Below are 16,490 nucleotides of genomic sequence, written 5' to 3' on the forward strand. Positions count from 1 at the left end.
CCTACAATGCCATGTAAAAGTACTTTGTAATTATGTATGTATACAATTCTAAGCCGTTAAAAATTATAATTGTTGACAGATTCATATTTTACAGAACATATTGTAATTATTGGCATTTCAGCTCACAACATTGAAGAAATATAATATTTGCTTATTATAGGTTGTATTCATGTTTTCATTCATATTTAAATTTTTGGAAGAAATAAAGCTGCAGTAACTCTGCGGACCCCTAGGGGTCACGGACCCCCTGTTGAAGAGCTCTGGTATAAAGTATTCTAAGATGTTTTATATTATGTGGGATATATTGACTTTTAGCAATATTGGTGCAGGAACTCATCATCACTGTGTTTCAATATTTACCTAACAAATAACTGAAGTTGAATTAAATCCTTTTTATTGTAATTAAATTCTGACAGAAATACAGAGAACATGCAGCAGGATGAACCTTTTATTCAAGATGAGGATAATGAACTGCCACCGTCTCCTCTGACCGTTCATTTCACTGTTGTGAAAGAAAGTTGTGTGTTATTTTCTGAAAGTGTTATTCTGTGACAGTTTACACCGATCAGCTGGTTCTTCCTCCCACATGGCAGCAGCTGAGAGCGTCCTAGTGTGCAGTAATGGCGTCCAGGCCCGGTCGTCCTCTGTAGTCAGCGCTGTCTGTCAGGACGCTGCCCGCGGCTCATTAAGAGCCTCACTCCTGGCTCTCTGCAGGCCTGCTGGGCACACCTTTACACGGGAAAACACATCGCTGCATGGCGGCAGCAGGCTGACTGACAGCCAATCTGTCAGCCGCCGACACTCCGCTGTGAAGCGCTTCAGCTCATTGATGGAGACGGACGATGTCACAACCAATACACATAACTCAGGAGACAGCCAATCAGATACACCGACAGTCAGGAGGACACGGATCAAGGACTGAGGTGTCAAAATCATAGAGAACCATCAGCATCACCATGCAGATCTGGTGAGTTTTTAGTCTCTTTTAGCTGATTGTCTTGTTTCGATTGTCCTGCTCAGGTACTCTGTTCTCTACGCAGTACTCTGTTCACTACCTGCTCAGGTACTCTGTTCACTACCTGCTCAGGTACTCTGTTCTCTACCTGCTCAGGTACTCTGTTCTCTACCTGCTCAGGTACTCTGTTCTCTACCTGCTCAGGTACTCTGTTCACTACCTGCTCAGGTACTCTGTTCTCTACCTGCTCAGGTACTCTGTTCTCTACCTGCTCAGGTACTCTGTCTGACTGGAGGGAGACAAGGCTGACGAGACAATCAGACACAGTTAAAACAGAACACTACTACACTACTAACTATGGAAATACTACAAAATAAAACAGGAAACCAAGACAAAAAAACAAACAAGGACGCATGACAGTACCTCCAGCTATGACAGATTTGAAAGAGGTGATGTGATTGGCTGAAAAAAGTGAATGACACCAGACTCCAGAAATGGAGGAAACAAATGTTGTCTCCTGTGTCTATGGTCCCCCAGAGGTCTATCATATTAGACCAGAGACCAGACCAGACCAAGTGGAGAAACCAGAGACTTTCTATGGTGTTTGATGTTATTATTGACTTTTTACTAATCCCTATCATTATGTAGTTATTTTGGCATCCTTTTTGTTTGTTAATTGTACTTGAATCACAGTTAAATAGTGTATTTTGGGATCTTCCAGCTGTAGTAAACCAGCCGAAGTGCGTCTTACAGTGACTGCAGCTTGAAGTTCACAGAGCTCCTCTGGAGGATGTTATGAACTCAGGCAGGACAGTGTTTGGTTTCCCAGCGTATCTGGGACTTGTACAAAGCAGTAATAGTGTTGATTTCAGCCATGATGGATGAAACCTGGTTGGTCTACATGGAGGTAAGCCCCGCCTCCTCTACAGTACATCTAGCATGAGTGCACGTGAATAAAATGCACGTTGACAAGTGTGTTCAAGGGAGAAACATCACAATGTTTCAAAGGTTGGTTTTTGTGATGAATACTTTCACACAGGACACAAATACAACACGGTGAAGGCAAAATCATTTCTTTTGAGACTGACATTGATTTTAAAAGCTTAAAAATAAAAGCATCAACCCACCACGTTGTGTTGACATTCAAAATGTGTACTATAGCATACAACAACATACACGTATCGTTCGATACCATATGTACAATTTTAAAGTATATTTATTTTTTAGTTTATACTTTACCCTTTAATTCAAGAAAAATGTTGAGTTCCTTTAAACTGTCCTCACAGAGACACTCTGAACAATGGCATCATTGTGGATGCAGTAACACATCAGAGGCCGCTGTCGACCTTTGATGTTGCCTTCAGCTCATTAGGCCTCATCTCCTATTGACTGGGCGTCATGGTGACGGCCAACAATGACTCACTAATGAGTTAACGCCCCTGTTTTCCTTCTGAGCCGCTGCGTCCTCGCCGGACGGCCTCTCACCGCGCTTTGTGAGAACTGACAGCTGTGGGAAAACACGGAGGTCAGAGGTTGGCGGGGCCTAGGAGGAGGTCAGAGGTCAGCACATTGTTGTCCCATCGAGGAGGAGGGACACACAGACATCCCTCATCTCCCTCCCGCCTCCTTCCCCTGCAACGTCTTTGTACGCCATCATGACTCATCAGGACGCCCACTTAGCTTTGAAAAGGATCCATCCTGACGGCTTTGTTGCTAAATAGCTGTTGATTAGCTGAGGTGGTGAAATGAATGGCCGCCAAGGGCTGTAAAGTGGTGCTTCTTGTTCGGAAACGGGCTTGTAAATGCAGATTGATGCCGCTGCAGCTTTTCACTGTGAGGCTGCTAATGAATCTCTGCTACAGACAAAACAGGCCTCTATGAACGCTGGTGTTTCCAGTGAGGACGAGGTCACCAGGATCATATTACATAAGTCACATGTTGTTGCAAACGGACCTCTTATATTTTGGTTATTACTTATTCTGTTTAATGTATCTTAATTATTGTTACAGTATTAGACACTATTACTGTTATGCTTTGTTCATACCAAACACCATCATTTCTCACGTGATTCTCTTCAGAGCCGGCCCTGACCAATTATGTTCTCTTGGCAAGATTTCAGCTTGGGATTGATGGATGGATGTCATGATAATTCTGCTTGAAATTGGTTGGTGCCAGTTGATGTAATCATGCATTTTTTTTTTCCAGGAAGAAAAAAATATTGGATTTTGAGTTCAAATTTATTTTTTCCCAACATACAGTGTTAAATAGTGAACAATATAACCAAGGGTGTGATTTTAAAGGGTTTAAAAGGCATTTAAAGGCACCATATGTAAGAATGTGGCCAAAAACGGTATGACACTCAAATTCAAAACACTGCGGCTAGTCGTATCCGCCTCCCCCTCCACCCCCTCCCCTCCAGACTCGAGGTTGCCAGAGCTGTTGGCGTATCCTCCGTCAGCAAGCTGGACGGCGGCCGGACAGCCGGATGCCCGTAACAGGACAGTGCTAATGATGCTAGCGTTAGTTGTGCTGCTAACGTTTGTTTCTGTGATCGAAATGAATAACGTTGTTCATGGACGTTGGAACTATTTTCTGGGAGGGGGGCGGGATTTTTGTTGGGAGGGTCGGGGGAGAGACGCACACAATGATTAAGTGGATAAACGGTCCGTCTAGGCTACGTTGCGGACATCCGACTTTCGTTTTGAAGTCAACAATCGCAAAAAGTACGAGTCCTTTCCCGTTTTTCGCTTCAAAATAAAAGAACGAAAAACGGAAAAATGACTTGTATCCCGTTATTCGTTTTAAAAACGGAGAAACGGAAAACGACTCATTAACTGATATTAGATATTGTGTTAATGAATGGGATTTGGGGATTAAATAACATTGCCATTTTTCATTCCAGATTTTGCCGTAGGCTACGTCTTTTTTACCCGGAAGGCGCTGTTATGCCGCGAAATTACCTGAAAGCCTACTTTGAGACATTTAGGAGGAGCTCTAAAACAGTGTTCATAAATGCTCTGACAGCATCTGATGCTTGCGTTTTGAAGTAAACCTACTGTTTTAAACAGGCACCAAAAGCGTTATGACGCGGACATAAAAGCGGAGCCTCTGCCTCTTCGCTGCCGCCACTCAGCTGTTGATCCCGGGAGCCGCTCCGTGAGTCGGTGTCCAGCTCATGGAGCCTGCTAACAACAGCGATTAATTAACATAGTGTAGAGTTATGATTAGTAATGCGTAAGTCTCTCCTGCTCCTATAGCTCTTTTGGGTTTCGTTGCCTCCGCCATTGTGGCTCAGTCGAAACTGGCAACCCGTGGTTGCTCGGCAGCTGAGACTCTACTGACTGCAATGATTTGTAAACGCCGGTGGGTGGCGCCACTTGCCAAAACATGTTTTCAAAACATAAACATGATTTGCGGTCCGCAAAAGATCTTTTTAAATGCGAATATTTTGGCTGTACTGTTGTTGTTGGTGAGTTCAGTATGTTATATGATCATTATCCTGAGTCTCTATGACATGTTAGGATGATTTTACGGCCAGTTGCTTTAGATTTCTTACATATTGTACCTTTAAGTCAGGCATCTCAGCCTGACTTAAATGTTCGATTATTTCACAGCAAACAGAAAATTAGACAACAACATTTGAATTTAAATGAATGTTAGCATTGATCAGTGCATTCGGTCCCAGTGGAACCCCAACCCTGCCATGTTGGTCGCTGGTTTCAGTCACACCTGGAGGTCCAACACGTCATAAAACGCAGACTGAGGCAGCGTCCCGAACTCCAGGTTGAGTTGTCCCTGACTGCGAGAGCGAGTCAGAAGCAGAGACGGCAGAGCGTAACGCTGCGTCCGTCTTCCACGGAAAAACGTCTCACCTGAGGACACAACAACGTCCTGATTGATCAATACGCAGATAAACAGTTGTTAGAAATACATATAATATACATTTATTTATTCAATGGAGACAGTTTCACTAGTCGCAGTTATTATCCGTCATTCCAACTGGGAAACACAATCAGTGAAATAAGATAAGTAAAATGTTTATTGTTACATATTAAAGTGGCTACTTAACTACTCCATATACAATAGGGGTGGTTAAAAATATCAATACGGCAATATATCGCAATACTTTGCCACCCAATAAAATATTGATTTTTCAACTACGAAGATCAATTTTAAAAAAAGATCCATGTTTAGACGCTTGTGAATGCAGTACTTAATCCATTTTCATTATATTTTCAATATTTATTCCAGTGAATTTCATGGGAATTCATAAAATGGGGGGCTGTTTTGAATGAAATAGTTTTGACTCAATTTGTCCTTTATTTATATTGCAAAATCTTGATATCGTGATACATATCATATCGTGACCAAAGTATCGTGATACGTATCGTATGGTGAGGTTCTTGCCAATACTCACCCCTAATATACAACATTGAATATATGATGTTCGTTCCAATGACATGGACATAAACTCTGAGTCACATGATTGCTGTTCACCTGACGGAGCGTCCGGCTTGTTGAAGACGGCGCTGCAGCCGCTCCAGTAGTGAACAGCCATCTTCCCATGATAATCCCTGATGTTGCTGTTAGCATCTGATGGAAACAAGAGAAGAAGAAGGTGTTGACGATACGGCGACTCTTCCTTCTGGACTCAACGATTGTTTTCATACTTCAGCTGTGAAGGTTTTGCCGTATGAAGCCGCCATAAGACACTTAAATAAGGCATCTAAAGCATAGACTACAAGAAGTGGACGTCACCCATTGGTTGGTTAACTACGGGTTGAAGCCTTTAGTTTGGCTCTTGCCATCTTGGAATTTAGAAACTTAAATTCAAATCATCTTGGTAGCTTACTGCAGTGATTCTTCTCACCCTGAGCACAGTTTTCTTGCCTGAAAGCCAAACTGGATTATTGGATTTTATAACGACATGTGTGTGCAAATGTGACTGGAGTGAAAATCTCAGTACTAATTATGGGATCCGAACTGCAGGACTCAAACCTCCGGAGATAGAGAGGAAGTTAGTGAAGCAGCCTCCACGTATGGATCCTGTATCTCTGCAGCAGGGAGAAGAGGATTCCTGCAGGATGAGATAAATGAAGGAGGCTAGAGACTGAACACACTCATCGTGTTGCAGCACGGAGGAAGATGCTCCTGAGTTCCTCAGTGTGACGTTGAAAGCTAATGGTTTCACTCTGTAACCGACTCTGGTCATTACAGACAGTTAAACTCCCACCAAACACAGTTTCAACTGCCGCCGCAGAAATCAAAGCTCCCCTCGGCTGCAGCGGGCACGCCTCGCCTCAGCTAAGCTTCAGGAAACTCGAGCACCGCAGAGAACTTGGAGGACCACTTAACTGAGGAAGGTTCTCCACGTCAAACAATTAGGAGCAAAAGTTTGAGCCTTTAGAGTAGAGTTTGGTCCGTGTTCCTCTCCTCCATATATTCTAAATAGATCGTCACTATGAAACCCTAGACGTGATGTCATGAAGGTCGGAAATTAGTCACTAAATGCAATCTATTGGCTTCATGTTCAGGGACACGAACGCTGCATGTCTCACCACTAAAACAAACCCACTGGAAAGTTAATTAGGATCTTTTTTCGTGGTAGACATAAAAATGAAATGCATTGATGTGGTTATAGCATCCAGAGCTAGTGACGTAGTATTAAACACTGAGAAAGACAACTGGAGTGGGGAGGTGGAGGAGTCCAACAACGGAGGACTTTCAACCAACAGACTGGTGTTGGACACATTTATATTTACAATTTGGGCATTTAGCAGAATCGTTCGTCCACAGCGACTTACAATAAGTACATTTGTCAGAAGAAAGTCGAACAACAATATATGGCTGTCGGTACAGTAAGGATATCAACAGAACATTTGAAGCACTCCTAATTGTGTTAACCCATTACTGGTCTACAACGAAGATAGCTAGGGTAAGATGCTACACGATGCTAAGTACTATCTTTAAGTGTCAGGACCTACTAGTTAGAGAGGCGGTGGGGGGTAAAGGAGGAAGGCTAGTAAACAGGACCACTAAACAGGACACCAGTAAACCTGACTAAGTTTTCTTACCGAAACCCAACGTTTGTTCAGTTACTAAATATTAATTTTGTTGCGTAATCCTAACTCAACATAGTTATTTAAAACCTCACTATTATGTTTTTCCTAAACCTGACGTTCATTTTGTTGCCTAACTTCCGTTTTGCTTCATCCCAATTTACGTAAAAAAAAGTAGTTTTTTAGAATTAGTTTGGAAAGTTTTTTTTGTTTGTTTTTTGTTTCCATTGAAGTATCTGGTCAGTTCAACGGTCAGTTGAACAACAACAACACATTCTAGTTGGACTTATACCCAGATGTTGCATGAGCGAAGGTGTAAGGAATGTTTAGGTTAGGAGGAAGATGAGAAGAGGCCTAGCTGTAAATTAAGCTTAGCTGTCTGATGAGGCCCTGAGGCATATATTAGTGATGTCTCTCTTTGTGTGTACATTACACACCGGCTATAGGAAGTAAAGCCCATATAAGGGAGTAACTAAGTATCATTTTCCAAATGTCTTATAAGGTCAAACATGACCTTATAACTACAAAATATAGCTTTAGGATGGAGCGCCTGGCAACCTCGCTCTTCCATTGGAGAGGAAGAGGATAAATTTACTAAGGTGTCAGGAAGAATAAAAAGAAGGCCGATCAGGAAGTAGAGGGCTTTAAAAGACAGACATGAGGTAGGGAGAGTTGGATTTCCTTAGATTCAAGGGTAAGTAAGGACTTCCCAGGTGGAACAGGTGCAGAGACTCTAGGAAGGACTGCCAGGGATTCGGAACAACCGGGTGTGGCTTCGGACGCAGGCTTGATATCTGTTTAAATAAAGATCATTCTCATTCCACCTGCCTGACTCCGAAGATTCATTTATCACCAATCTACACATCCACATCTTTAGGGAACCTGCCTGGGAAACCACACCATGTACACGAATCAGTAGATGGCAGGTTTGTCACTATTTCATGAGACTGTGTTTGAATGTAAGCCTTTCATCAGTTATGATGGATGGTGACGTTTATTTAAATAAAACGTTCCAGATGATTTCTTTACTTTTGTAGCCAGAGAGCAGACGAAGCAGAGGTAAATACATTTCTCTTCATTTATGACACCATAATGGATCTTTTTTTATTCTTTTTGGGGTTGTCATTTGTTTTCGATGACTCCTCCGTGTGGTTCGTTAGTGAACTGCTGCTGTACGAATAATTACGTAGGGACCGTTAGGTATTGATGGAATGGACCACGGGAGGAAATATCAAGGTCATGTCTTAATATTCTTTGTTGAGGGATGGGTCACCCAACAATATTTAGTCTGAGCTTGGTGCGCGGATCGTGATCAGTGTTTTATATGAGAGATCCAGATTCTCATTGGAGGGAATGACTTATCTGTGTAAAATTCATTCTGCCATGTCGATTGCAGGTTCATGTCAAAATAAATCATATCGCCAGGGGGGTTATGCATAAAGTGATCAGAGGTCCGAAAATCCCTCCGTTGTGGCTTAAAATAAATAAGGAACAGTCCCTAAGGAATCTGTGTCGAAGCAGAGAATAACAGGAAGTGAATCACTTGAGAACTAACGTTGGATTGACAGGTGGCTCTGCAGGATCACAGACACATATTCATATTGTCCATATGGAGACATCTTTTGTGTGGAGACGGCGACCCTGCAGACCACATGTGTGGACGGTGAACTGACTGGCAGCATCTGGTCGTCTGCGGCTCAACGTAAGGTGAGAGGAGACGCCGGAGCTCATTATGAGTCGGCCCAGGTGATCCTCATTAGCAGCAATATGAACTTCCATCTGGGGGGGTCTGGGAGGTGTGTGTGTGTGTGTGTGTGTGTGTGTGTGTGTGTGTGTGTGTGTGTGTGTGTTGGGGGGTTTGACTGGACTTGTCAGTCTGGCCGTTGGTGGGTCTTTTGTCTGGCAGAAGCGATTTGCATCGCTGCTTCCTGCTTTCAGAGCCTCTGAGGCGTAAAGACCAAGAAGAATCCCTCGCTGTTTAATTCTCAACGTGTGAATATCAATTTCATACCTTAATATGAATAAAATCCTCACACACACACAGCCACATTGGCAGGCAACAAAATAAAAACACTTCATCGTTCATGAGATGACAAATGACCTGCAAATGTAGGTCTTTAAAGGGGATTTTATATCAATTCTATGTTCATTATTTGTCAGAATATTTAATAGTCATGTTTTCTCTCTATGAGATATTTAGTGTAAACTGTAGTTTTATGTATATTGATGTACTAACAGTAAAACATCTTTAATATCTGAATAGTGTGTGCTAATGATGAAATATTAGCCACTCATATTAAAATGCTGCTCATTAAATATCACATACCTTGTAATTCTTATGGGCTTCTATTTTTTAAATTCTACTTCCTGTATCTGTATGAATTTCTGTCTTTGTGCTGCTGTTACAACTGAATAATAGAATTAAATGATAATTCACTTTGTATTAGCCTATTAAAGTTACTGTATTAGACACTAGTTAGTATCACCTCACACGTTATATTTTCTACTCGTTTTTTCAATTTACTTTTTTGTTTGAGTTAACGTTTTTTAATAATGTCATACTATGCACTGTTATAATTATTACTTCTTACACTCTTTATAGAGAGACTATTTTGTAACAAATATCTGGTCGACTCAGTGACTCACTGTCCTGATTCGCTTACTTACTGACTCACTGACTCGAGGACTCACAGTCCTGTTTCGCTGACTCACTGACTCAGTGACTCACTGTCCTGTTTTGCTGACTCACTGACTCGAGGACTCACTGTCCTGTTTTGCTGACTCACTGACTCAGTGACTCACTGTCCTGTTTTGCTGACTCACTGTGAGTGTTGATCAGAGCGTTGACGACGTGCTGGTGTCCGTGGATGGAGGCCAGATGGAGAGCTGTGTAACCCTGGAAATGACACACAGTATTATGGTCTATACTACTACTACTACTATACACACATTATCATTCTAAATGATAGATTTATAAACTATCCACTACAGACAGAAAGTGATGAGGAGGAGTTGGAATTAGCCCGAATTTTGATTTTAGTGTAGAAATCCATCTTCTGTGAATCATATCATGAGCATATTAGACGTTAATAGGCGATAATAATTCAAACGCGTTGCGTGACTTTGCTACCGGTCCAGTTATATGGCTGTGGGTGATGATGAGATAAGAGAATCAGCCTGTGTATTACTCTGAATGCTCTGAAATTCATGCTATTTGTTCTTTCCTATGTTTCACACGTTGCAGCTGAAAGAATGAGGCCAAAATATTGTCTTTCACACAGTCATTTCCCCATAAGGATGAATAAAATATGATCTATTTTATAAGGATACATCTAAGCATTTCATTTATTCAATATAATACACAAATGTAACTTCTAACTATAGTTGATGCTTTAGGCCGTGATTTTATAAGTCTATTCATTTACACATCCACACAGTCAATGCTTTATTTCCATCTTGCTTTTAGTCTTGATTATCTGTTTAACGTCTTCATATATTTATAAAATACGCTCCTCGCTGACAGTAGACTTGTCCATGTTTATGATTGGTCAGATGCTGTAAACTCCGCCCATCCATGTGAATGTGCTCACGGCCAGATGGTGAAACCCTGGTTGACTTACTGAGATGATAACCAGCATTGCAGGACATCTGCGGGATCACAGTCACTAGTGTTAGTTAAACCAGGTAGCTGGTTTGTCAAAAGTGGGATTTGGGATTCAATCTTAAAAATGGGGTTTTCAAAAGGAAAAACAGATTCTGAAATCGGATTATATCACATAATCCAATCTTGGTTTTGATCTGGATCAAACCTTCAGTCTAGTAGGATTGGGATAGCTTTGATCCCAAAAATCAGGATTAACCTGATCCAAGTCAGAAAGATTCAGAGTGGATTTCAGGAACAGAATGTAATAAAACTTTAAAATTGGTAAAAACTTCTGAATCAAATACAATATAAACATGTATTTATATTTTGTAGGAGATTTGTTTCATCGTGTTGAAGGTACAGTGATATAAAGTAAATACAGTATTATTATTTTTTAAATGTAATTTATCACATAATATTTTACCCAATCAAAAGTAGTTCCTAACAATTGCAGAATGACAAATATACATTTTTATATTTTCTTTTGTCTATTTTGTTGCTGTACTAAACATATTGAAAATATCCAGGACTAGATTTGTTTCTATAAGTCTGTTGTTGAGTCCGACTGTTAATATTGAAGGGAAGAATGTGTGTATAGTTTTGAGTTGAGCTGACTCAGAAAACACTTGACTGAACAAAAACACGTCAAGTGACACGACTGGTTGTTGTTGTTGTTGTTTAGCTCGTAGTTAAGGTGATATGTAGTCCAATTCAGAGCACCTGCAAAACCAAGAGTGATCTAATATGATTTCAGAATCTGTATTTTCCTTTTAAAAAAAACAATTTTCAAAATTGAATCTAATCCCAAATCCGATCAGATTACTTTTGAAAAACTGGGCCCTGGACATACCAGCAGGATTCATGACATCACTACTGTGAAGCCAATCAGGGTCCAGTATGAAACCTGAGACTCTTCAGTGAGGCAGAAGACATCTTATGTCCTACTGTTGAACTTAAAATAATGAACAATATTCATTCACATGAACACATTTTAACGAAGAAATTGAAGTTATTTGTGTAAATGTATTCTTATTATCTTATTACTGTCTAATCATATAGATGTATTTAATAGTGAGCAACAGCTGAAGCAGGGTTATGTTACCGGCTGGTTTGGAATGTTTTCTCAGCTTCCTCAGCTTGATATAAAAATAAAGTTGTGTTACTATAAATAAAAGACTCTTTAAAGCTGCTCAATTACGTCACAGATCAGCGGGGAGGATGTTTGGTTCCTTTCTTCAAAGTCGTCCATGTGAACGTGTCGATCTGGTTTCAGAACTGAATCTTAGCGGTTGTATTGATTTGTGGATGAAGCAGCGATAAGCGTGTCTCCGGGTGTCCATCAGTTTGACAGAGACTCTCCGCCGTCCATGTGAGTCTCCATCATTTGTTCACATTAACACCAGCGAGTCCCGGTGGAGCCGCTGCCCGTCATCCTGAGCCGCTGTCAGCGTCACACAGGAACAAACGCTTTAGTTCAGTGACGGCGAGGGAACAGGAAGCGGTTTGAAGTCAGAGTCGCTTAGGAGAAAGAGTCATTCACTCTCATCACCATGGCGACTTTAAATGGGCCCTGGAGGCCGTCTGATGTGCCGTCACACTGTCAACGTCTTTACCTTCACACTGGCATGTTCACGTCCATAAGCTGCACGCGTCGTTGACGTGATCACATGCAGGAGACGACGGATGGTGACGTTTGGACAAATAGCAGGTAAACACCTCAGACGGCCTCCTAATTATCTCACCGTGGAAACGTGAGGCCACAAACGCTGTTTGACATTTTGTTGAAAGGTTGAGTGGCTTTTAGGAGTTCAAATGCACTTTGAGCTTCACATCAGCGGTAAAGGCCACTTCAGCAGGAGGTCCTGAGAGTCCTGATCCATGATGATAGACCAGAAAACGGCTCCGGAGACGTCGAGAAACCACAAAAAGACTCAATGAAAACCTGTCAAACATCATCTACATTTGAACGTCGTCTTTTATGTGAAGAGTATGTTGTTTTATTATTAAGGCGTACCCCGCCGTTTCCCTTTGCTTTCAGCTTTTGTGCTAAGCTAAGCTAACAATGTCCAGGCACTCATTTGTTTATAGTCAGAAAACAAATGGATTTCCCCAAAAGAATTGAGAGCTACTTGAAGCGCTGCTAGCAGTGATGTCATGCTGTGATGTCATGCTGTGGTGTTTTAGGTCATATATGAAATGTTAAAAAGACGTGAAACATTTGCTGCCATCTTGGCAAGGATTCCCTTCAATAACAGATTTTAAATCTCGATGCGAATATCCTGAATAAATACATATAAAAATAAATAAAATACAAGAATTTACCTTGTGTTCCCAAGTTCTCAGATGTATAAATGACAATAAAAAATAAGAATATTAAGAATAGTAAAAACTAATGATATCAAAGTTGTAATTTACTTGAATTGATCCTTCAAAATATTGTGTATATGATGAAACAATCATTTTAATTTTGAAAATGAACCAATATATTTAGAGTTTAACTGAAAACAACATGCATCATGTTTGAGGGTCTGAAGATCAACAAATCACTGACTCAGCATTCTTCTCAGCACCTTTAATATTCTGGCTATTTGTTTGGACATGAATCTGTAAATGACTGAGTCAGCGGTAGACCACAGTCCTGTTTGATGTGAACGGACCTCCGTCGTGAAGAAACGTGACATTCATGACTCCACTTTAACCACATTCACATTTGTGTGGATTTGAAAGGTGCATTAAAACATGACTTACCCCCTTCAGAGAGACGCAGGCATGGCAAAGGTTGAAGAAATGCACAGTGAAGATCAAACACTGAGGCAGCAAACTCATTTCACAGCACCGCCGGAGATCATTGCACTTAGGGAAACATTTGTCGGAGCTCTATTTCCTTAAGGAGCGTCACATCTAAAGGGTTTGAGATTAATGGAGCAGCAGCGGTTCACAGACTTACATGCTGTCAGTGGCAGACGGAGAGGAGGATGATGAGGATGAAGAGGAGAGAGAGAAAACATAGTTTAGTAACAGCAATCATTACTTATTTTAGCTAATTCTTTTTTCTTCATATTTATTTTGTGAAACCACAAATGTGCAAACATTTTCCCACCAGAATGGAGTGTGAGGGACGTTTACCCGTCCCAATGAACCGATAGACTGCAGATACGTGGACACGCTCACTGTGACGTCACTCGCTTGCCACCATCTTGGTTTTTGCTCATGGCCATCTTGGTTTCTGGATATTACTAACAACCAAGTTGGTTTTGGTCATGGCTGTGGTCATCTTGGTTTTTGTTTGTCACAATCATGGTCTTTGTCCGTTGCCTTCCTAGTTTTTGGCCATCGTGTTCTTGGTTTTATGACCGCCACCTTCTTGGTTTTTGGCCGTTGCCATATTTGTTTCTTTTTCACCATTGCCTTCTCGTTTTTTTTTTTTTTAACATTTCAAGGCGAGTTTCAAGTTTGTTTTGGATTGATCTTCGTCAAATTCTGACTGTCAAAGGTAATTAAAACAATTTATTTTATTCAATATCAAAAGAAGGGATGGGTATTGAATCATGTGGGTGAGATTGTTTTATTTTGATTATATTTGTTTTATTAAAGTCATTGTGCAGTTGCAAGATAAAATGTTTATATTTGTAAAAGCTTAAAATTGGCAACATATTTCACTTTATTTTTGTGCTGTAGATTATAGAATTATATACATAATTTACATTTAACAATCCATTCTTTGCATGTTACAGGATCCTTTGTTTCTATTGTTCTTATATTTCTGTACTGTAATTAGACTGATTGTGACTCAGGTGTGGTGTTAGCGGCCGTGGCCCTTTTTTGTGAGAAACTGTGATAGAAAAAAAGACCCTGTGGACTGATGTTGATGCAATTTGACACGTCTGGATTATAAATTTGTCAAGTTTGTCTGCATTTAATTCTTGTTAAAAATGGAAGTTCTTGGATCAATGACCAAACATCTGGACACATTAACGTGATGAGTGTCTGCAACCAGCGGTTTGATGATATACTGTCTGATGCTACTGTACGGCTGCACTGCAGCAGCATAGAAACATTAACCACACTGACATCCTTCTTTCCAGAGAGGTGCCGAGTCGGAGATAGATTTTCCTGTCTCTCTGCTGATGTGCCCGGTGGAATCTTTCCTCCAGTAGGGGGCGCTGCCTTGACGATTGATGCCCGTCTGGTCTACAGGAACATTACTAACAGTTCAGACCAGGAGTTCAAATAACGTTTCAAACACATCCAAAATGACATCATTTAAGGTAGAAAAGCTTCGATGCACACTGAACAGTTTAAATCTCACTTTGCCTTTTCTCTCTAAAAAAGTATCATTCAGGTTCAGGTGAGTATGTAAAGCTCTGCACATGGAGAGAAAATCCATTACAGAAGCATTAAAAACCCCTCCAGCGAATCCAAAGCGTTCATGAGCGCTGAGCTATTTTTCTCCTCTTAATGCCGTTCTATGGATTATTGATTTTTGATTTGCTCGCTGCGCTAACTGAGGGTCTTTTTATCAGAGCCATTACCTCCTTAACGATTAGAGACAAAAAGTTAATTATGTAATTATGGAGCCAATAAGTGACTTGTCTGCTCTGCTTTGCTCTGGTGGGGCTTAAACATTATCTCCTGTGTGCACATCATCATCATGAGCAGCGAGGCAGCCGGGGAGGGGAGCAGATTAACACTCACCGAGGCAGATGCTAAATTGAATTCTCCAGGCCTACGGCTGTCTGGGAAACCATTAAGTAATCACAACATTGGCCCTTTCCAATCAATCCACTGCACACTGACGCTCGCTGTGTGTGTGTGTGTGTGTGTGTGTGTGTGTCTGTGTCAAACGGCATATCATCACTCTATTTCTATCGACTGTGAAAGCAGAAAGAGAAACAAACAGCCAACAGATATCTTTGAAAGTCAGAATCGACATTGATTTCTTTCTTACAGTGGAAACATTTGATCTATTAGATTTGATATCGTATTGCAACGATGCGAGCGCAGTAAAGAACCCTCGTTGTCATCTCCTCTGTCATCACCTACATCATGTCATCATGTGGTCAAGTATGTCCTTCCGTCCCATCATCACTGCCTACGTCCCGTCATCATCGAGCCTGAGCCAAGTGTGACACCGACGAGATCAGGTGCCCTCTGCCCCTGGCCCTGAAAAGTTGAGTTGATTTAACTTCTATGTGTGTCTAAAAAAAATTCCGGGGCACTTTACAGGCATTTCTCGCTACATGTCTCGGTGCAAGGCCTTATCCACTATTGTTGTTCAACGTATGAGCATTCTGACATTAGCTAATTAGTAAACACTGAGGCTGACGAATGTATCAGCATCAAAGTATTGGACACATTAACATTACAGCTGTTAGAGTTCATCCTGAATGATGAGCCACAGCTCATCACCATCCAGTAGTTGTTGGGACGTTTCCCCTGCTGCTCCGGACTACAACTACCATGTGTGAAGACGTTTCCCTGCGGCGGCAGCCGCAGCAGCAGGATTATGGAGGTTAACAGTCCTCTGCTGTTGTTTGTAGTGTCGACAGCCTCTGGCCGGCGGAGGCCGATGCTGTGAACTTGAGAGGCTGAGGGAGTAATTGGAGGAGAAAGGCCTCGTGGGGAGACGACTGTACGTAACCTCGTGGTTAAACCACAGCACGGACGATATAATTGGATAATGAAAAAGCCCCTTCAGGCTTCAGAGGGTGTTTCTGTGAGTGTGTAGTATGTTTGTATGTGTGACTGTGTAGCAGTGTAATGTACTATATTATAAACAGAGCCTTGGGCATCTATGTAAAATAATATTAGACTTGTATTTTGAAGGGCATGT

At 41.3% G+C, this 16,490-nt stretch overlaps 1 protein-coding gene and 1 long non-coding RNA gene across 2 annotated transcripts in view; both read right to left on the bottom strand.

Annotated features, from left to right (window-relative positions):
- Window positions 1–4,535: 4,535 nt before the first annotated feature.
- On the bottom strand, window positions 4,536–12,913 carry LOC311018987. The gene is made up of 4 exons (XR_014597771.1): window positions 12,400–12,913; window positions 9,838–9,910; window positions 5,453–5,548; window positions 4,536–4,827 (listed from the first exon to the last, which is right to left on the bottom strand). It is a non-coding gene; the product is annotated as an uncharacterized lncRNA (long non-coding RNA).
- Window positions 12,914–13,527: 614 nt separating this feature from the next.
- LOC311018991 (uncharacterized protein) overlaps window positions 13,528–16,490 on the bottom strand; it is a 41,821-nt gene continuing 38,858 nt past the window's right edge. Inside the window, exon 9 of the mRNA XM_084018132.1 lies at window positions 13,528–13,607. Coding sequence (XP_083874258.1) covers window positions 13,543–13,607 — 65 coding nt within the window. The 3' untranslated portion in view covers window positions 13,528–13,542. The remainder of the gene's footprint in view (window positions 13,608–16,490) is intronic.

The sequence above is a fragment of the Eutrigla gurnardus genome (genome assembly GCF_963514095.1).
Source record: "Eutrigla gurnardus genome assembly, chromosome: 9".
Taxonomy (NCBI): Eukaryota; Metazoa; Chordata; class Actinopteri; order Perciformes; family Triglidae; genus Eutrigla; species Eutrigla gurnardus.